The sequence below is a fragment of the Raphanus sativus genome, chromosome 1 (genome assembly GCF_000801105.2).
Source record: "Raphanus sativus cultivar WK10039 chromosome 1, ASM80110v3, whole genome shotgun sequence".
Classification (NCBI taxonomy): domain Eukaryota; kingdom Viridiplantae; phylum Streptophyta; class Magnoliopsida; order Brassicales; family Brassicaceae; genus Raphanus; species Raphanus sativus.
This window is the reverse complement of record NC_079511.1, coordinates 9,547,892-9,569,340: the sequence shown is the minus strand read 5'-3', so window position 1 is coordinate 9,569,340 and position 21,449 is coordinate 9,547,892. Positions and strand designations below refer to the sequence as shown.

Sequence of the window (21,449 nt, the reverse complement as noted above, 5' to 3'; positions counted from 1 at the left end):
ACCAACTATTTATCTTGTTTTATAAGAAAATATATTTTAAAAATAGAAAAAACATATTTTATAAATTAATAATTCTATAAATAAATAAATAAAATTTCATAATTTCAATTTTATTAATTTATAAGATTTTTACTATATATTATCTCTTACCGTGCTGTATCAAGCCATGCAAAAAATGACGGAGATAGATAGCATCGGGATTGCAATAATGGAGATGTATTTGTGTGTTGTACTCGTGGTCGTGGACTGGACAACATCGACAACGAGATTCACAGTTGCTGCTTTGTTGCCTAGTTAACGATAGAGGACATATTGCAACGGTTAAGTGACTTAATAATCATGTTTGTTTTTGTGTTTGTTAGTGACAACAACAAACTTAGTCGTTAGTCGTCCAAACTTGTCATCCACCTACTACATAACGTAAACAAGATTTAGTCGTTGTTGGCGACTATGAAACAAACAACAAAACAAATCTCTTGATTTGAAGGTTGATAATTAACTAAACTGATGAAGATTCCATTTGTTTTCTATTTTCCTTCTTGATTGTGCTTGCCCAAATCGAGCAACATTCCATCTTACATAATTCATGTTGGTAAAATCTTACGCAAGAAGAAAAAACTCAGTTAGATAGCCGTATGTGCAAAAATTGATATGCGTATATAGATTTTTGAAAAGGAGATGTATAGATATAACTTTTTACATTTGTTCACTGAAGATCGTTTTGTTGTTTTGTAAAATTTTTAGCCAGATATGTTGTGGTCCTTTTGGGTAAACATCACACGATCTAGCTGTTGCTCCTGAAGCACCATGGAGCCCAGTAGCATAAAGTTTATGAAAATTCAGTTTATAATTTTAATATTAGATAATATATATTTTTCATATACTTTTATTTTTTTCAAACTACTCAACTTAAAATTTCCTATCTTTTTTTAGGCAAACAAAATTTCTTATCTTTTATTTCTGAATCTATGGCTATTCCATTTAGAACCATACCAAAAGAATTCATAATAAAAAAATCTCAAACCGCACAAAATCCAAGTAACGGAAACAAAATTACTATTTTGAATATGTTTATAAGATCTCATCTTCATCTCCACTCCATATTTTACTCCATTCATAGAGTAAAATATGGAGTAGAGTAATGAACAAAAAATAAAAGAATTATTCTATAATAGACTGATGTTTTTATTTTTTATTCACTACTTCATTTTCCACTCCGTTTACTCTATAAACAGAATAAAATATGGAGTGAAGATAGAGCTGCGCCCTAACAGAGCAAATATACTTGATTTCTTTCATATCAGTCAATACATTATTATCTCATTATTTATTACATAGGAGTAAAATAATTCCCCTATTTTGCATATGAATGATATCAACAATAACTTAGCATTAATTTCTATATCAATGCATTATCTCCAAAATTCTAATGTATAAAACTATCAAAACATGTTGCAGGTATCAACTTCACCAATCAAAGATGATATGAACCTCTGAAAGTATGGCTTCCTTTCTCTTGGTCCAATGGCTCTTATCCATTCTTCTCATAAGCTTCTGTCAGGTTTCTATAGCCGCAAAAGGCGATAGATAGGCGAGTAATCATTCCTTTCATCAATGACTAAAAGTACTCCATAATTATCAGTAATACAGTACATTGTTTACATGGGGGCTCTTCCTTCAAAGCCTGCTTATGTTTCCTAATATCCTTGGAGAAATATTGGAGTCAAGGTTTGCATTAATATTCTTACCATAATAGTTAGTATGTTGTTGCTTCTTCTTAGTTTTGTGGTATTAGCAATTAACAAACAAATTTGCGGTATACTTATCTCAATAATCTTTCGTTTTGTCCTGAAGTTCTGTAGGAGATTATGCCATGGAAGAAGTTTCATTGGTTTTGCAGCAACCCTCACCAAACCTGAAAGAGATGAGCTTACTAGCGAGTTTTTTTTCTTGAATAATAAAATCAAAAAAAACGATTAAGGATCTTGAAGTAGTTAAAGCTAATCGTTTTCTTGATGGGTATGTGTGTGGTTTTCATCTGGTTCTCACGAGACTTTATGCAAGCAAATATTAAAACTAGCATTATGCATTACTTTTTTTCTATAATAAAACAATATTAAACAACAAATAACACATGTATGTTTGGAGATTGGTATTATTTATTTCAGCTTCTGCGAGGACCATGGTGAACTCGAGGTCTTCGTTTTGAACCTTTCCTTGCGAATTTAGACTCTCTGCTCACTCTAATACCATGAGCCGGACCAACAACACCACCAGCATGTTGGCTCAAACCCGAGTCAGAAGTAGGATGCTCTTTCCTCACACCAACTCTAACACGATGGCTCCTCGGTCTCAGAGACTTTCTAAGACGCTCTTCTTTTCTCATTTCTCGTCTCGACCTCTGGTATCTAAACGACCCATCATCATCATCATCATTGTCTTCGTCACTGTAATCATCACCATTCCCTGCATATCTGCGGTTTCTACGTCTTCTTCTGCGTTTGGTGTGTAGAAGATCATAGCAGAAGAAAGTGCAACAATGGCTAATGATGTAGAACCAACAAGAGACTATAGTCCATAGGAACATGAAGAAACCGTGGATGATACAATGCCAGAAACCAATCTTGTATAACATGTAGATGAAGAATAGAAACAAGTAGGCTACGATTAGAATCAAGGCGGCTTTCGCAAGACTAGCCACGCAGAAATTCTCGACGTAGCATAGCACATCCCACGGTGATGGACAGAGCGAACTGTATTCCAAGTAAGATGAGCAAAATCAATAAACTTTGAAGAAGATATATTTATATGTATAGCAATAGAAGTCGATGGTTTTAGAAAGATACCTGCAAGATTTTCCAGATAGAAAGTCAAGCGGAGAACCAAAGAAGTTTCCGAGAGAATGAACGAAACCTGTGAAGAACGAGTCCATTTACACACGACCACTTACTTCTGATTTTAGATTATTCTTCCATTATTAAGCGGACAAGACTTAGAGAAAGGCCACTTGTAACTGCTTTAGATCTGGTTGTTAACTAACTGTGTGAATCTTTTTAGTCCCCCCCCCGTCGTCTTTTTCTTTTCCACGATATTTAGTTATTTTTTTGTAAAAATAAACTGAAGATAGAACCATTTGGGTACAGAGCATGCGTTAACTCTAGTAGGAATTAAAATAAAATATCCAAAAAGAGGAAATTCAAACTTCATCCACAAGTCATAACATAACTTCAGAGAATGAATGGTTTATGGTTCTATGATTAAACCGGATTACAGCGAAAAACATCTTGGATGGAAGCAAGATGATGATGGCGTGGCGAGTCGGATCAGTCCATCCTTCCCTTTAGGATCCTCTCTTTAATCTCCGTTGGTGTTCTGCAACAATATCACCAATAAAGTCATATTCTTAAGAACTAATTTTAGATAACACATAAGAAAAAAGCACATTGAGAGAAGAAACTGTAAAACTTACACAACGTAGACATGCCCTCCCCAACCACTCAGACAATCACGGTCAACTGACGATAGAAGTGCTTGGGATATCGTCTCAAACAGTTCCTCCGCTTCCTGATAAATTCCAAATTTTGTTAAACCGAAGTCTTGATACATAAATCTAGTAACAATGGAAGATGGCTAACAAGCACCTCTTATTAAAGATACACTACGAGTGTTATGCAGCCTAATTTTTGACACAAATTAAAGACTCTACTTTTATAGATAGCAACACTGAACCTTAAACCTACCAAACTTCAACGCATGACTGGTAATTTAAGAATTAGCATTAAAGGGATTTCGGTAATCAAACAACACAGATGATAAGTTGGTAGTAGACGAACCATATCTGGCTTGTACATAGCTTCGCAGGCACCATAAAGTGATTCTGAAGCAGTCCCAGACACAACAAAATCTTTAGCCAACTCCCTGCAATTTTTAATAATAGAACCAAGAGTATTTAATAACATGTTAGCCATTATACCAACCAATGCAAAAGCAATACACAACTCATTTTTGAAACATCAAACACAAGTGAAACCGGATAAAGATAACAAGCATGAGTAATCATGAACATTGCCGAGCACGAATCATTAGACAAAGTTCAACAATATCTCAAATCTCAAACCGTGATGAAAATAAACGACATCCTTTTTTTAAAACAAAAATTATTCACAATCAACTAAACCAGCCAAATGAGATGAACAGGGGAAACTACGTCCTTATGAAACAGAGATGCAAACAAGAAAAGGGATTATGAGCTTACTTGGCTCCAATGGAGTCCATGGTGCAAATAAAGGGCTTGTCATCTTCACCCAATCCGGCAATCACTGGTTGGCATAAGTAAGGACCAAATCTGAAACAAAACACCCAACCAGATTATCTTTCAAAGTCATAAGATCCAGATACAAAACTAAGCAATCTCACTCCTAACCAGAATCAAAATTCGACTCAGTAAGAATAAACAAGACCTTTTCTCGTAGAGAATGGCGGAGACGAGACTAGCGAAAGTCTCAGGCTTCATGTCTCTCTCTTCACGAAGCTGATACAGCTTATGACGAAACACCAAGCGCTGGTACCTTCAGAAACGAAAAAACGAAAAGTCTTTAGAACGGAAAACAAAAGGGAGGGAGCTTCTGGAAGCTCGAACGATTAATAGTAGCTTACAGTGTTTGGACATCGGTGGCGAGACCAGAGAGGCCGATGAAGACACGGTCGTGGATCTTGGAGATTCTCTGGAAATCGGTAGCGATCGTCTGGAGCTGCACACCGAGCCTACGATCACTGGCGATGGCGAAACAGTTCTTACCAACCATAGCCACAACGGCACTTCCATTGTACTCGAAGATCTGCAATCATCGCCATCGATAGGTCTATCACCCTTTATCATATAATGAATCAAACAAAGAGACTATTTACTGATCAACTTACCGACATCGGGAAGATTATTAGGGTTCTCTGAGTGGAGATTTGGAGTTTTCCTAACGGAGAAGAAATCTGAGACGGAGGAGAGAGAGATAGACAGTAAAGTAAATAAACTCGACGGTGGCTTGGAAGAAACTCCAGCCTTTTTTCTCCACTTCTATATAAGTTGTTGGGCCTATTAATGGGCCTATCACCTATGAGCTAGTAGACTGGTCTTTTCATTTTTTAGGACACCCACTAATCCACTAATTTGATTAGTTTTATGGGAACTTGTAAAGTTTGGAGGATCACAGAAAATGTTCTACTGAGAGATATCATTAGTTATGCAGTCTTACATTCAGTTAGCAAATCCATTAAAATGAATCTCTATAAATCGATTAAGCCTGCTGCGAGTAGAATCTCGATACCTGACATAGATTTGCGAAGAGGATACAAGCAATCAGAAGTATGAATGAAAAAGTTAACAGATACAAATCAAGGTGTTGAATGCCCTAAGAGAAAATGGTCAAGCGAAACAATGCTTTCTATGGAGGCGCTTCATAGCGTCAAAGCTATAGCTTCATTACTTTTTCTTTTCCGCAGATTTAACCAGTTGGATGGTGGACTGGGAGGACTGCAAGAGAGCTTTCTGTGCGGGTAACTCAGCAATGAAAAGCAATGTTTGAGCCCAACCAGCATATTCCCCATATTTACTCACAAATGCTTCCGCCACTCTACTGCAGAGTTTATTCGTCAGTTTGGCACCAGCAAGGTCTGGCACAAGGTACCTTGTGGCTATCTGGTTCATCACCCCCAAAACAAAAGAGCTAACCTTAGCCACCGCCCAGCTAATAAGCTAATCAAAGTAATTAAGATACATAAAACTCCAGAGAAGCTGGTGACTCTTTTACCTGCCAGACATGCGTGTCAACGGGAATGGCACTATGCTGATCAAGAGAAAACAGAGCTATGCAAGCTGCTACCTTTGGACCAACACCAGGCAACGTACACAGAGCAGCAATCGCATCTTGAAGATCCAGCTTGCGTAGAGACATAAGCCATTCATCGCCACCACCTGGTTTTGATTGCAAAGCACTTACTGTACCCGTTATGTACTTCGCTCTGCTCACCACAACAACAAGAAGTAAACCAAAAAAAATCAAAGTTCCCTACTTTAAAACAGAACCAATCAGATATGACTGAAAGGCAGTAACTTTGACCCACCTGTATCCAAAACCAGCCTTCCTAAGCTCATCCTCAGAAACCCTAGACAACCGTACCAACGATGGGAACTGATGAAACTCAAACCCCTCAACCTCACCCAGATACAACCCCAAAGACGAGACGAAATCCACCATCTTCGTGATCCTCGCGATGTTATTGTTCGACGAGCACAGAAACTGCATCAAACACTCCAACGGATCCTGCCTCAGCACGCGCGCGCCGCGGAGACGCTTCGCCACCTCTCCGAAACGAGGATCCTTCACCTCGAAATCAGACCACAGCTCGGCTAGCGAGATCTCGGCGTTGAGAAAATCGAGCAGCGCCAGCTCTGCGGCGGAGTTAGGGCTCGCGGCGCTGCAGTGGAGGCAGTACGAAACCGTGTCGTCTCCTGGACGCTGGCGGAGAGAGACGAGGTGAGGACCGATCGATCCGCTGTACTGAACCGGTCCGGTTTGCTTCCACCGGAATGTTTGACCCGTCGGGAAGGTTAACGGTAACGTGAGCTCCGTCTGGGTGAGTTTCAATGGGAGCCATTTTGGTGTTGCTGTTCTTTGTAGCTTCTGTTTTAGAATCGGAGTGAGGGGAGGAGAGACTGGTGGTTTCGCGGCGGCGGAGATCGAGGGTGGGGATGGGGCTCGAGGTCTCTTCATCGCCGTTGTTTTGTTAAACGGAACCACACACCACGACGGTTAACCAATTTTTAATGTATCAGAGTAGGAGTACCCGGTTCAACTGAGTAAACCGAATTATAGAATTGATCCGGCTTTTTATCAAGCGAAAACTTAAACCGAACCGAAGCTTGAATTTTGAAGTCAGACTCCGTCTTCTAAAACCTTCTGTCTCGCCAAGAAGGTTAGGTCGTCCTCGAGGATGAATAAATTCAATTAGTAGCGAAGACGACGGCGAGAGAAGATATGCTGTGCTGCTCGGAAGCTGGAAAGTAGAGCGAGCGACTCGGAGCGTAGAAGAGACGGACGAACAAAAGCGATTCTACAACCTAGTTAAAAGCTCCTTGCTTTAATTCAATTCAACGCGAATCAGAGAGACCTCACGCCGCATCTCTCTCTCTCTCTCTCCACTCACAAAATGCCAGCTTCTGAAGGTAAATTACCAAAAGGAAGCGACTTTCCATCTTTATCGATGTTGAATTGGGATTTGAATTATCAGTTTTTGATATTTATCTATGGGTATGAATTGATTTCACCCTTTTGAGCTCTCAATCGCAGATAGAAGAGGGAAATGGAAACGGCGGAAGAGAGGTGGGAGGAGACCGAAGCAAGAGGAGGAAGACATGGAGGAAGAAGACGAGGACAACAACAACAACAACAACGAGGAGATGGAGGATGCTGATAATGCTGCCGATGAGCTTCACCAAAACGGCGGCGGCGCAACTCCCGATCCAGGACCAGGCGTTAACGAGGTAGTGGAAGATTCCGGTACGCGCGTGTCTGGTTTCCCCTCCGTGGTTAGGCGCGTGGTGATCCGACCACACGCCTCTGTAACGGCTGTTGTGGCGGCCGAGAGAGCTGGTTTGATTGGGGAGAGTAAAGGGCACGGCTCGCTTCCTGCTCTGGAGAATATTTCGTATGGGCAGTTGCAGGCGTTGTCTACTGTGCCGGTTGATTCTGTGTCCATTGATCCTGAGGGGAGTGATGGAGCTTCGTCTTCCGCTTATGTTATCTCTCCACCTCCTATTATGGAAGGAGAAGGAGTTGTTAAACGGTTTGGGGATAAAGTTCATGTCTTGCCTATGCATTCAGGTTCGTTTCTCTAGTCCTTCAGTTCATGAGTTTGCATATAAATTGAAGACATGTATAAGTGTTAAACTATGTTGTCATACTTGTGATCTTTCTCTAAGATGTCTCGACAGGGCTTTATGTCGGTATATTCCTAAGTGCATAGTTAGTTATTACCTGGATTGTGTTACTCTAGCTTTGAATATTTCCTAGGTGTCTTATGTTGCACCTTGAATGGATTATGCAAAGTGTTGTCCTTCCTGTAAGTCTTTGTAGCTCAGATGTATCCTCTTAATATTTTTTTCTGATTAATTATTTGAGCAGATTGGTTTGCACCAAACACAGTGGATCGGCTTGAAAGACAAGTGGTGCCACAGTTCTTCTCTGGAAAATCGTCAAATCACACACCAGAAAGTTATATGAAGTTCAGGAACGCCATCGTCTCAAAATACATAGATAACCCTGAAAAGACACTGACGATATCTGATTGCCAAGGCTTGGTAGATGGTGTTGACATTGAAGATTTTGCACGAGTGTTCCGTTTTCTTGATCACTGGGGAATTATCAATTACTGTGCCACTTCCCAGTGTCATCCTGGACTTTCTAGGGATGTATCAGATGTTAGGGAGGATACAAATGGGGAGATCCATGTGCCATCTGCTGCTTTAACATCTATTGAGAGTCTGATCAAATTTGACAAGCCCATCTGTAGACACAAGGCAGATGAAGTCTATTCATCCGTGTCATGTCCGAATGTTGACCTCCCTGACTTGGACATCAGAATTCGTGAACACCTATGCGATAACCATTGCAACCATTGCTCTCGACCGCTTCCAACTGTGTACTTCCAATCGCAAAAGAAGGTTCTTATCCTACTTCCTCTACTCACAGTGCTTTTTTTTGTGGGTTTCATTATCTGATTTTTAGCAGATGTAATAGACTCACAAACCTTATCTTGCTAACTGTTTTACAGGAGGATATACTTTTATGCTGTGATTGTTTTCACCAGGCAAGATTTGTTGCTGGACATTCTTGTATTGATTTTGTGAGAGTGGATACAAGCAAAGATTACAGAGATCAAGATGGAGACAATTGGAGTGATCAGGAAACTCTATTGCTTCTTGAAGCTGTGGAACTCTACAATGAAAACTGGGTTCAGATTGCGGACCATGTTGGTTCCAAATCAAAAGCTCAATGCATTCTTCATTTTCTCCGTTTACCTGTGGAGGATGGTCTTTTGGATAACGTTGAGGTTCCAGGTGTAACTGATCCAGCCAATCCTACAAGTGGAAATGACCACAAAGGAACAGTTTCAAATGGGGCTTTACCAGGTGATTTTGCCTACTTCATCTCAAACAATTTTTTATTTTTTATTTGCTTTAAATTAACCGTGGTTATGTATTTTGACATGCTTTGGCAGGATCTTCTGAGCAAGAATCTGACACTGAGATCAATCTTCCTTTTGTGAAGTCTCCGAATCCGGTTATGGCATTGGTTTGTGAATTTTTTCCACTGCAAAATTCATATACGCTTCTCTTATCCATGTGATCACACCAGTTAGATCGATTGACATGAAACTTAAACTGTATGCATATTTTAGAGTGTGAAAGGGTTGGTCCTCTATTAACTCTTGAGTGTGGGGAGATGATGATGATCCTGATACCGAAACATTTTTAGGTAGCATTTTTGGCATCAGCTGTTGGACCTAGAGTTGCTTCTTCCTGTGCCCATGAGTCCCTCGTGGTTTTATCTGCGGATGATAGGTTAGTGTGTGTCATGATCACTATCCATTTTCTAACTCTGTGTAGTAGCTTTCACTCGACTTCTTTTTTATACATCTTATGGATTTTTCTGAAACTTTTCAATCTTTCAAGGTTGAAATCTGATGGCGTGCAAGGAAAAGATCCCAGCTTGATTGATGGTAAGGCAGTTACTTGATTGTTCACTTTACATTGGCTCCTTTGTTTTTAACCTAATTGTCAAATACATATCTCCTTTGATGTTAAAAGAAACACCATGCCAAAACGGAGCGGAAGCACCGACTCCTTTGCCACAGGACAAGGTTATGGCTGCATTTAGAGCCGGTCTATCAGCTGCTGCAACAAAAGCAAAGTTGTTCGCTGATCATGAGGAACGCGAAATCCAAAGGCTTTCTGCAAACATCGTAAATCACCAGGTAAATAAATAGCAGAGCCTAGTTGAGGTTAATAATATATATGGTTGGTTGATAGTGTTTATTATTGATGGTGTCCAGCTGAAGAGGATGGAGCTGAAGCTAAAGCAGTTTGCAGAAATCGAAACGTTATTGATGAAAGAGTGCGACCAAGTAGAGAAAACCCGTCAGAGATTTGCTGCAGAACGAGCACGTATGCTGTCAGCAAGATTTGGATCAACACCTGCAGGGGGAATCTCTCCACAGACTAGTAACACTAATAATCTCCAAGGGATGTCTCTACCCGCAGCAGGTGGTGATAACAACAACATCAATACTCTCCTCCAGCACCAACAGCAAGTTTCAGCTTCCTCTTCTCAACCAAGCATCATCCCAGGATTCAGCAACAACCCGCAGCTTCATGCGCAGATGCAGTTCATGGCACGCCAACAACAACAACAACAACAACAACAGCAAGCATTCTCCTTTGGCCCGAGATTGCCTCTCAATGCTATTCAGACCAACGCGGGATCAACGCCTTCACCAAACGTCATGTTTGGCAACAGCCAACTTAATAATAACCCATCCATCAACCAAGCTTCATTTACTCACCCGATGGTTAGATCTTCCACTGGTTCTGGATCCGGATCTGGCTTAGGCTTAAACTAAAACCCCCATCTCTTTAGCTTTTATTGTTTTCAAGTTATTGTCTTTTAAGACGGTAGTGTTGTTATATGTTTAGTGTCGTCATGTAGTATCAAGAAAAGAAAAAAACTCTCTGGAATCATCATCATTGTGAGCAGTTCTCTCTATATATAAAAAAAAATCATTTGTAACTGATGTGCCATTGACTATTAGTTTAAGGGCAACGAATGTAACGTAAGCTACAAGAAAGGTCTTATTCCAAAAAAAATCCATATTGAACGAAAGAGAAAGAAACATATGTACACGTACATAGTCTAACCGAGGTGCGCACGAGCCATCATTAACATGACTTTTCTCTCAGACGAGCTTAGATCCGACTCGTTACGTTTCAGAGAAGGCGAAGAAGAAGAAGACGACGAGCTCCAGCTCGTGGCTACCGATCCCCTGCTCGAACCACCTTCCGACGGCGAAAACGTCGTCCCCGTTTCGTAGAACTCGCCAGACTCCGACGAAGCCGAATCCTCATCGCCGTTCTTCCTCACGTCGCGGCTCTTACTCTTCTTCTTCATCCCACCGATCATCGACTTGAGAAGACGCCACCGTGGCAAAGCGGAACCGGAGACTCGAGCTGATGAGCTTCGCCAGTACGGAGACGGAGGTCCCGACGAAGCAGGCCGTGGTCTGGCCTTGACGTACGGAGGAGGAGGAGCGAAGGGAGAGACCGCGCGTGGTCTGGGAGACGACGGGGGTGACGACGAAGACGACGGCGGGAGTTGTTTTAGTTGGAGAGGAGAGAGTTTTTTGGGAGGTTGAAGGAGAGTGGGAACATCATAGCCATCGTCGGGTGTCGGATCTCGGGTCTTGGGAATACCGGGTCGGATCTCCCAGTTAAACGGCACTGCTCCTGGTCTTTTGAAAGAGCTTTCACCATCATCATCATCAACCATTGAGAAACAAAAAAAAAAGAGAAAAAAAAATCTGATTAGTTCTTGAAGGTTTATTACAACAACTTAGTACTTATAGTTTAAAGACCGATTATTTTTAGAACGTAAACCAGTTTACAAACAGTTTTTGTGTGAAACTAATCTCTATTTATATGTGGCATATATTCCTTTCTATATAGATTTGGATGTGTATCCAAACCTTCTTTTTTTATGTGGATGTTGAGTATCTGCGTTATTAAATACAATCTTTTAAATATTTTCAGAGGATCCCACTAATATTAAAAAGGTATATCTCTTTACTAAAAAAAGTATATAATATTTCTATACTGACTGAAAAGCATCAATTTTAATTAAATAACACCACATTTGTTTTTCAATTTTATGATTATTTATGACGTCAAAAAGTTTTTTTTTTAAAATTCAAATACCATCTGTTCTAACAACACAAAACGGTAACAGCAGAATCAGGTTCTGTCTGCACTGCAATTGACTACCCAACTTTTTTTTTTCAGTTGTAACCTCCCAAGTTTTTTTTTTGTCAACATTAAATAATAATAACTCGACAAGTGTCATAATGACAATTCATACCGTAGATGTCCGTTTCAAAGCACAACCAAAATTCAAATCTAGATGCAGAGCTTTAGAGGGTATTTGCTTTAGTAGTCTTGAGCCATTTCTGAGAGTGCAGTAATTGTATTGCTTGCCACGTCCAGAAGCTGCAGGTACTCATCCGCACCATCTACAAGTCGCTGCATACAATCAAAAAGGGTACAATGACGATGAGGACAGTGAAAGACACGAGTCCAAAAGATGTGAACTTGACTTAAAATTTGTCTATGTAATTGAGCAGATATGATGGTAACTATTCTCACATGAGCCTTTAACTAAATATATATAAATGAGGCAGGAAGAGAAGTCTCACCTTATCTGTTTCAGCTAGACATTTGCAGATCTTAGCCTTTTGATTGTCCGTTATGTCATCACCAGCTTCAACGACTATATCAAATAACTGAAAAGGAGACTTGTATTAGAACTTAGAAGTGGTTATTACCACAACTGCGGGACTCTTAAAACGTGCAAAACCTGATTGATGATTTGAGATGCAGGATATCCTTCTGCAACTATGTTGTCCACTTCCTTGTTTGCAATATCGAAATCACCACTTCTGCATGCAGTAAAAAATCTCTTCACTATCTCCAGAGGGACTACCTGAAAGGGTTCAAAAGACATCCAAACTTGAGTTTTGTTTTCAATGAAACCACTATGCACTTTGCGCAGAGAAGTGGATTATCTTCATCCTTACCCCAGACACATTGAGTAAATCCGTCGAAGTTATTGTTGATCCAAACAACCGAGCACCACTCTGCAATATTCAAGAAGAAAGAGAAGATCAAAAATTTCACAGTTAATCTCGTCCAAAAGGGCAACTATGTTTCACAGATAGTTTCAGGCTAACCTGCAGATACGTGATGGCCCTACGGAGATCACCTTGTGATATGATACTCAAAGTTGAAAGAGCCTACAAGGTAAATTATAAGCAGTTTTTTGACAAAGACGAAATAAAAGGAAGGGGCAAACATTAAAAGCATATATGGTGCACACCTCTCCACCAAGGTTGAGACCTTCTTCATTACAAATATGCAAGATACGGTTACTCATGACTTCTTCAGAAAGTGGTTTAAACCTGAACTTGGCACATCTTGAAGCAAGGGGCTCTATGATCCTTGGGAATAAGAAATGAAACACAAACACAGTTAACCAAAGAACGAAAGAACGGAATTAACGAACAGTTAAGGTACCATAATAAGAGAAGAAGTTACCTGCTGATATAATTACATATGAAGAAGAATCTGGTGACTTTGGAGTAAGTTTCCATTGTGCGCCTCAAGGCGTTCTGCACAATGAGTAACATAGTTCAAGGTAAATGAATTATTCAAAGTACAAAAATGTCCAGTGTACCTGAGCATCTTCCGTCATCGAATCAGCCTCATCTAGGATAATGATCTTAAACGATGGGCAAGGATAACCACTGAAAATATGATATATACTGGTCTTTTAGATGAAATGCACACTACACAGAGAAGCATAAACGAGAGAAACTGGAAAAAAAAAAAGAAAAAGGAAACTCGAAAATAGCAAAAAAGAAAGACAAAAGGAATTTGCATACCCTTGACGGTTACTGGACCCAACAGCAACAGCAGCAAAATCCTTGATCTTCGTCCGAACAACATTAATCCCTCTGTCATCACTTGCATTCAGCTCCAACACCCTAGACTTGTACAACTCAGGTCTGCAATTAGAAACTCTTTAGTTAGTTTCGCATAAAACTCAAGCAACAAAGAAGCTTAAACTCAGCTTCAATTTTCTTGCAATCACGTCAAAATGGAAAAAAGAAACACTCTCATGGTATACATTTGTAATACTAACTAATTTGAGACACCCCCGGAACAAAGAACACGACAATAGCTTCTATTTGCCTGAAAAAGGGATTAAAATCTCCAAATATGCAAACCAAAACACTTACATAGCAGGAGGCCCTACTATTATAGTGAATTCAAGTATTACTGTCTTAGCTATACAATTTTATATCATCATAATGCAACCAACCACACAGTCAGAAAGTGAATTATCATAATGCATCTTTCTTTAAGTTACTCGAATCACAAACCAGGATGGTTGATAAGTCTCTCGTACAAGTTAGCACACACAAATGAATCAATCAGCAACTACTTTGCATACTTCAAATGAGAGATTGAGCGAATACCCAAATAGCTGGTGGGCGATGGCAAGTGCGGTAGTGGTTTTCCCGGTTCCTGGTGGTCCATAAAAGAGCATGTGCGGACACTGCAACGAGACAAAAAAGCAGATCATCAAAACAAAACCCCAGAATTGAGGTCCGAATCCGACATTTAGGGTTTCCACACTTGTAATTAAAATCAAATCAAATGTAATAATTCGAGATATAGAGCCACGAGTTTTCTGTCAGATTACGTTAGCAGTCTCGAGAGTGTTGGTGAGTACTCGAACCACCTCCTCCTGATGCGCCACGTCCTTCACTTGCTTCGGCCGGCTTCAAAACCCAAAATCGAAAAAAAAAACGAGTTGAGTTAAAATCCGTATAAAATAATCCAACAGGAAATCTGTCGGATTGGAAGAAAAAAATCAGTAAAGAAAAAATCGTACTATTTCTCAACCCATGGTTGTGAGCTCTGAATAACTGGCGCCATCTACTCTTTCCTTCTTCGCACCAATAAAAAATCCTAGTGAGGAGAGGAGACTACTTTATAACTCCTTCCCCCTCCCCCCCTCCTAGTGAGGAGAGGAGACTACTTTATAACTACTTTATAAACCCTCCAGCTGGATAAGAGGGTTTTGAGAATATGATATAATACTATACAAAAAGAGTCTTGTGCATATATATCACACAGTATTATTCAATATGATATGCATATACATCGACAGTCTCTCGTACAAGTCTATAACTATGAGTTCCACAAGCTGGAATACATCTTACAGGGAGAGCAGTAACATATTTATGACAAAGGATATACTCAAATGGTAGTGTAATCAACTAATCATACACATATTAACATGAGATTTTGCTGCCTTTTAGTGTCGGGTTCTTATTGAGCCAGTGACAGTCTTCGAATGAGCAACTCGAATCATTCTTCCTGCGCAACACCACGTCACTTGGGCTGATGAACCGAGGAGCCCACGCAGGAGTCCCATCTTCATATGAGTTATGCGTCAGTCTTCTTAAGTTAGACCCATCCAGTTTCACCGTGAAGATATCACCATACGGTTGGTAATGATGAGGGTTCGAGATCGGTTCAGCTGATATCCCAGCGTAATCAGATGTAAAGACAATGCTTTTACTGTCGGGACTAAAGATCGGATGGTTCGTTCTCCCACCAGTGCCGCTCTGTATCAGTTTCCTTAACCCTGTTCCGTCCGGGTGGATCAAGAACAGCTCGTAGCTTCCCGAGCCAGGGCTTTCTCTATCCGACGCAAACGCGATCCATTCCCCATCAGGTGACCAGCTGCACATAGTGTCTGTCCACGCACCTTCCGTTAACTTCCAAAGACCACCGGTTTCTCCTTTCTCAGCATCCATCAAGTAGAGGTTTTTGTGACCGGACCGCCCCGAACGAAACACGATCAGCTTCCCGTCGGGAGACGGCCAAGGGAATGCATTGTTCTTCCCGTTTGTCGTCAGCCTTCTCACCGAAGAAGACTTGTCCACCGCATCAACGTCGATGGAGATGATATCAACCTCTGTTCTCTCTGTAGCAAACGTCGGACCTGAGCTAGTGTACACCCTCCCCGGTCTAACCGGATCCCAAGCCGTGGAAAACGCCATCCCATCGTACACTTCACGCTGCCCCGAACCATCGGGGTTCACCACATACACGCCAGGCATCCTCACGTACGCGATCCTATCACCCGCGGGAGAGAACGAAGGAAACGAACCGTCGATTCTGAACAGAGAGAGATCACTCGTTGTGGTCTGTATGTTCTCGAGAAAAAGCAGAGAACTTCTGTATCCATTACGCTGTCCTCTGCAGCTATGGTAACCGACTCTTGACCCGTCAGGGGAGAGGAACGGGTTCAGATGGTGACTCTCCGGCGCCACCAAACGAGTCAACTCTCTAAACTCCCTCCTCTTGAGATCAAACAGCTCCACGTGGCGGTAATCACTCCCCGGTCTCCTCGTCGCAACAGCTATGAACTCATGGTTGTTCGGTGACGTGGCAGGTGTAAAAGCGTGAACTCCAGGCGGGGTAACTCGCTGAACGTTCACTGACTCTACACTCAACGCTCCACTCTCAGGCAAAACCGCTCGGAAAACGCTGATCCATCCGTCGTCGCTCCTTCTATGAAAATACAGAGTCGAATCATCCACCCAGCACGGCCAACCGCCGTGCTCCACGACCTTGACACGGCGATGGCCGTCGCGAGTCGAGAACACGTAGATGTCCGTGCTGAGCTCCTCGACTTCCCCTGTCCATCCTCTCTCTCCGTACGAAGCCACTGCGGTCCAGTTTCCGGAAGGCGACACCGCGGGGCTGAAATCGGCGATTCCACTCGGCGTCAGACGCCGAGTCGAACCGGTTCTCAGCTCGGTGGAGTAAACAGCAGTCCAGCTAGTCCTCGGCTCACGTGAGTCCTCGTGCGTGGACACGTATACGAGAAACTCCCCGCTCAAACTAGGTTTATCTTTGAACGAATTTACCGTATTGCCACTCCGATGGTTATGATCGGCGTTGGATAGCAACGGGATCTGGACTCGTCGAGACGGTGATTCTAACATCGATCGTCGTTTCCCTCTAGAATCAGAACCTCCGCTGTGAACTAGATCGTAGTAGATGCTGGAAGTACCGTTTCTCTCGGTGGCGTAGATGAGATGGAGAGGAGGAGGAGACGAGTCGTCTCCAGGTTGTATTAGGGCTGCGCCGTCGTCGGGGAGTAGAGAGATGAGAGCAGGAGAAGGAGACGGGAAGTAGCCGTTGAAGTTCACCGATTCGCCGTCGGTTATCCGAAGCTCTCCGGAGGGAGAAGGCGGATGGGTGGTGGAGAGGGAGAATATGTCGAATTCGTAGCGGGATCGTCCTAGTGTGGTGAACACGATGGTGTCTCCACCGTTGTTGTTGGCGTTTGAGTTCTGATGTTCTTCCGCCGATGATGCGTAAAGCGGAAGCAGAAGTGAGGCCAAGAGTATAAACGGAGTAATATTCATGGCCGGTTCGTTGTTGCCACAAGATGGAGATGATATCTGGAGTTTTTATAAAGTGGAGAAACGATTTGCAAGAGAGTGGTGTAAGTGATGACCTCATTTTGGTCTTGTGGGGCCCTTTTGAGATAGTATAGACACGTGGCACTCACTCGTGGAAGATTTTGCCCCTCTTGTATTGGATGAGCGGAGAAAATAGTCTTTGGTTCCAATCCAGAACCAGTATGGTGAACGCTACTTTTCAACTGTCGATTTAATTTACAAGACGATAAAAAAGAAGATAACTATCTGAGAGAATAAGTAATACATTTCATGTTAAGTACCACATCACTCATGACGAAAATCGTTGAAAATAACATATGTTGCAGAAATGATATACATAATCTAATAACAGATTTAAAAAGGATTCATGATTTACCTAATTGCAGAGTTGTGAGTTAAAAAGAAACTAATGATGGAAATGATGAACTTCCAAGCTGAACATCATCTGAGTGAAGGAATCTATATTATTAAAGTTGTAGTACAAAATAGAGATATATGGATACAAGGATTGAAATATTAAAAAGAATTAAATTGTTTGAAAACATGGATTGTAGTCTTTTTAAAAAAAAATTTTGTTTGGAAACAAAGATACTAGTATTAAGCAAAAAAAGTAATGGGCTTAAGTAATTAAGTCTATTATAAAAAATGTTGTCAATATATATAAGAAAAATATAATACAAAGCCCGATTTGAAATACCAATTCAAATTATAGTTTTTATATTTCATATTAAGTTTTTAAAATATAATATATGTAATTATCTATATAATGGTACGTATAAAATATTATTAATTATATGATTACTTATATGATGGTACATATAAAATACGATTATTATATGATGAAAATATACGATATATAATAATGACTAAGGATGGGTTTTCGGGTACCCATACGGGTTTGGTTATGATCGGTTTTCGAGGTCAAAGATTTCAGTTCTATTAGGATGTTTCTAAATTTTTGTTTGAGTTTGATTCGGATCTTTGCAGGTTCGGTTCGAGTTCCATTTAAATTATTTTTAAAGTTTTAAATCACTATATATTTTAAATTTCTCAAAATCTTTAAATAAAATAATATCAATACTATTAATTTTGGAACATGACCAGTTGATAAAGGTCAAGTCCAATTTAAAAAAAATACATGATTGCTATATATAACTGCTTATATGAATATAATTATAACTGCTTACTTTAGTTACATGCGGCAGACAATAATAGAAGAATAATATAACTGCTAATATCCATATCATTATAACTACTCCTTTAACCAAAAAATACGCCAACAAGGAATATACAAACAAAATCCCTATTTTGATTATAAATGCTTACTAAATTTCTTTTTAATTTTCATGCTACGCAAATAGAAACTAAGATTTGCGAAAATATATATTATATCAACTTTAACTCTTACTTGAAAAGCCTATGATATATATCACAATTCGAACTTAAGTATATTTATGTATTTATATCGATTTTTAAGGACTATGAAGATAGCAACTCTTTTAAATATCACAGCATATAAATAACAAATCAATTCTATAACCACTAATGTCCTATTTTTAAGCACTAAGAATATAACAACTCCTATTTTCCAGGAAATCCAATTTATCCTACTAATTTTAATTTGGATTGTAGGTATCTGTCGGGCCGAAAAATATTTAAAAAATAAAAATAAAAAAGAAAGTAAACACTTTAGTAAAAATATGGTAATTTAAAGAAAAACAATTTTAAATTTTAAAAAATATATAACTTTTAATATAAATATATTTTTTATATTTTTATAATAATTAATTAAATAATTATTTTTAAAAAGATTATAACCCGCGGATAACCGCAAAATTGAATGAGGTAGGTGCCGGCACAAATATTTGTTTGCGGGTTGTGTGGTCATTTTCTTTGACCAAATAAAAATTGAAACCCGCAGGTTGGCGGGTTCGACCGGCAATATATCGGATTAATTTTTAAATTGCTATTGTTTAATAATATATATTTCGATTAAGATTTATACACAAATATGAGTACAAATAAAAATACAAATATAGTCACAAAAGAAAATACAAATATGAAAATTAAATTAAAACGAAAATTATACCCGCTCTTTAAAGGGCGGGTCAGAATCTAGTAATGTCTTTCCAAATCAACATGACAATCATATATGTCTCCTTTCACCACCGATTTGACGTTGTCAGTCTTGTAAACCTTAAACCCCTTTGCCTTCACAATTTTCCTATCTATCTTTTTCTCTACCTCAACGGTTAAAGGATCAAGATGCTTAGAGCTTACCAGGCGACGCTCATAGAACCATCGAGTCAACAGTTCTCTTATACTATCTAGCAAAGGAATAACCGGATATTCTCTAGGTACTCTCAAAACTGAATTTATTGACTCTGCAGGGTTTGTGGTCCTAATGTCGTACCTGGATCCAGGGAACAGAGAACGAGCCCATTTGCGCACATCAGCCTCCTGTAGATATCTTCCAAGCTCAGGACTCATATCAAAAATTTGGGTCATATGTTCCTCAAATTCAGTGAACCTATATGCCCGTGAAGCCTTTTCAACCAAGGCAGTGAACCCTTTTGTCTTGAAAAATGCAACCACATTGGTCAACAAGTGATGAATGCATATTCCATGTGCTGATCGCGGGTAGACAGTCCCAATCGCTTTAGCAATAGATGAATTTCTATCTGAGACAAAAGCCAAGTCTTGACAGTCTTTTATAACCACTTTCAACTGCCTGAAGAACCAACCCCATGAATCATCATTCTCTGAATCAACAACTCCAAATGCAATCGGATACAAGTTAGAGTTACCATCTACAGCAGTAGCAACAAGTAGAACTCCTCTGTATTTATTTTTCAGAAAAGTTCCATCAACAACAATCACCCTTCGCATTGCATTGTAGTATCCTCTAACTGATTGCCCAAATGCCATAAATAGATACATGAATCTCCCCTTGTCATTAATTTCATAGTGAGTATGCGTACCAGGATTAGCTTCTTTAAGCATATGCAAATACGATGGTATTTTAGCATAACTGCGATCTGGTATACCTCTAGCAGCTGCAATAGCAAACTCCCGAGCTTCCCAAGCGTGCCCATAAGTAATCTCACAACTATGGTCCAATCTCATAAAGTCAATGATGTCATTTGGTTTTGGGCCATCGTTGGCATCACCGTATCGATGTTGTATTAGTCTCCCAATTGTTCTTGCCGATGCTGTTTTTCCGAAATTGCTTTTCTTTGAAGGTGCACATGAATGTCGTTCCTCACACCGGTTGATCATGAAATATGCAGACCCGTCCAGACCTTCTGCACGCACACTCCAATTGCATAATGCATCCTTACATCGGCAATACCACCATTTTCTCGTGGATTTGATAACAATGTAATCGAAATTATTCTTCATCGCCAAAATTTCCATTGTTGCCTTCAGAACCTCTTTACTCTTGAAAAGTTGATTCTTCTTCACAAAATCTCCTCTCCACTCTCGACCAGACTTTTCAGTATCTCCATTATTTTGAGAATCTCCAATTTTTTGACTCCTTAAACCAGCATCACGACAACCATCAGCGGCGACATGATCCTTCTTTCTACCACAAGACTCCTTTGACGGCTTCACAAACGCGGCTCCATTTATCTCCAGAACTTCTTCATCCTCAACATTACTTGAATCACACGGCTCCTTATTCAAATCAATATTGATCCGTTCGTTTTTATTTACGCCAGAACAAGAGAACGTGACGCACAAGGTAGTAGATGAATCCCTCTTCGCATAAGCCACAAAATTAGATGATTGGCGATCATTGGTGATAAAAATTGGAGGATTTCCTCTTTGATTCACTATCGAGTAACTGAACTCGGCATTAACAGCAATATGGTCCAACCCATAATCCTCACACACGATCCTCTTGACCACCACCAATGGAGTAGTAGTTTCTAATGTTACCATTCGACCACCCCTTGCTTTCTCTACCACGAAACTCCACTCTTCACTGAAATCAGACACCCATTCCCCGGATTTAACATAGATTAGAACCATGATGTATGATGTATTGATGGAGAGAAGGGATGATTTTGTGGATGAAG

At 40.1% G+C, this 21,449-nt stretch overlaps 8 protein-coding genes across 9 annotated transcripts; 1 reads left to right on the top strand and 7 right to left on the bottom strand.

Annotated features, from left to right (window-relative positions):
* Positions 1-2,118: 2,118 nt before the first annotated feature.
* On the bottom strand, positions 2,119-3,059 carry LOC108836020 (uncharacterized). The gene is made up of 2 exons (XM_018609235.2): positions 2,847-3,059; positions 2,119-2,753 (listed from the first exon to the last, which is right to left on the bottom strand). The coding sequence occupies exons 1-2, from the start codon at positions 2,930-2,932 to the stop codon at positions 2,165-2,167; spliced, it is 675 nt and encodes a 224-aa protein (XP_018464737.1). The 5' UTR covers positions 2,933-3,059; the 3' UTR covers positions 2,119-2,164.
* Positions 3,060-3,147: 88 nt separating this feature from the next.
* Positions 3,148-5,048, bottom strand: LOC108836021 (proteasome subunit beta type-3-A). The gene is made up of 7 exons (XM_018609236.2): positions 4,921-5,048; positions 4,657-4,838; positions 4,461-4,568; positions 4,256-4,345; positions 3,834-3,918; positions 3,470-3,564; positions 3,148-3,372 (listed from the first exon to the last, which is right to left on the bottom strand). The coding sequence occupies exons 1-7, from the start codon at positions 4,924-4,926 to the stop codon at positions 3,324-3,326; spliced, it is 615 nt and encodes a 204-aa protein (XP_018464738.1). The 5' UTR covers positions 4,927-5,048; the 3' UTR covers positions 3,148-3,323.
* Positions 5,049-5,201: 153 nt separating this feature from the next.
* Positions 5,202-6,805, bottom strand: LOC108859272 (N-glycosylase/DNA lyase OGG1). The gene is made up of 3 exons (XM_018633163.2): positions 6,118-6,805; positions 5,805-6,015; positions 5,202-5,692 (listed from the first exon to the last, which is right to left on the bottom strand). Exons 1-3 carry the CDS (start codon positions 6,765-6,767, stop codon positions 5,477-5,479), a joined length of 1,077 nt encoding a protein of 358 aa, XP_018488665.2. The 5' UTR covers positions 6,768-6,805; the 3' UTR covers positions 5,202-5,476.
* A 187-nt stretch (positions 6,806-6,992) lies between these two features.
* Positions 6,993-10,841, top strand: LOC108859261 (SWI/SNF complex subunit SWI3C). The gene is made up of 9 exons (XM_018633151.2): positions 6,993-7,219; positions 7,344-7,877; positions 8,178-8,716; positions 8,827-9,184; positions 9,274-9,347; positions 9,531-9,616; positions 9,728-9,774; positions 9,863-10,029; positions 10,108-10,841. The coding sequence occupies exons 1-9, from the start codon at positions 7,204-7,206 to the stop codon at positions 10,672-10,674; spliced, it is 2,388 nt and encodes a 795-aa protein (XP_018488653.2). The 5' UTR covers positions 6,993-7,203; the 3' UTR covers positions 10,675-10,841.
* LOC108859293 (uncharacterized) lies at positions 10,824-11,839 on the bottom strand. The gene has a single exon (XM_018633184.2). It carries the CDS (start codon positions 11,595-11,597, stop codon positions 10,965-10,967), a length of 633 nt encoding a protein of 210 aa, XP_018488686.2. The 5' UTR covers positions 11,598-11,839; the 3' UTR covers positions 10,824-10,964.
* Positions 11,432-14,922, bottom strand: LOC108859282 (replication factor C subunit 4). Of its 2 annotated transcripts, XR_008945508.1 has the most exons (13): positions 14,778-14,922; positions 14,586-14,664; positions 14,359-14,438; positions 13,762-13,884; positions 13,554-13,623; positions 13,415-13,488; positions 13,197-13,317; positions 13,051-13,113; positions 12,898-12,957; positions 12,678-12,803; positions 12,517-12,603; positions 12,183-12,343; positions 11,432-11,571 (listed from the first exon to the last, which is right to left on the bottom strand). XR_008945508.1 is itself a non-coding variant. In XM_018633174.2 (12 exons), the coding sequence occupies exons 1-12, from the start codon at positions 14,819-14,821 to the stop codon at positions 12,251-12,253; spliced, it is 1,020 nt and encodes a 339-aa protein (XP_018488676.1). In that variant the 5' UTR covers positions 14,822-14,922; the 3' UTR covers positions 12,081-12,250. The 2 variants fall into 2 exon arrangements, 1 of the variants encoding a protein (XP_018488676.1); XM_018633174.2 differs by lacking the exon at positions 11,432-11,571 and having other exon boundaries at positions 12,081-12,343.
* Positions 14,923-15,001: 79 nt separating this feature from the next.
* On the bottom strand, positions 15,002-17,369 carry LOC108859251 (uncharacterized). Its single transcript, XM_018633140.2, has one exon. The coding sequence runs from the start codon at positions 17,329-17,331 to the stop codon at positions 15,181-15,183; it is 2,151 nt and encodes a 716-aa protein (XP_018488642.2). The 5' UTR covers positions 17,332-17,369; the 3' UTR covers positions 15,002-15,180.
* A 2,113-nt stretch (positions 17,370-19,482) lies between these two features.
* LOC108844789 (uncharacterized) lies at positions 19,483-21,402 on the bottom strand. The gene has a single exon (XM_056989493.1). The coding sequence runs from the start codon at positions 21,400-21,402 to the stop codon at positions 19,483-19,485; it is 1,920 nt and encodes a 639-aa protein (XP_056845473.1).
* Positions 21,403-21,449: the final 47 nt, after the last annotated feature.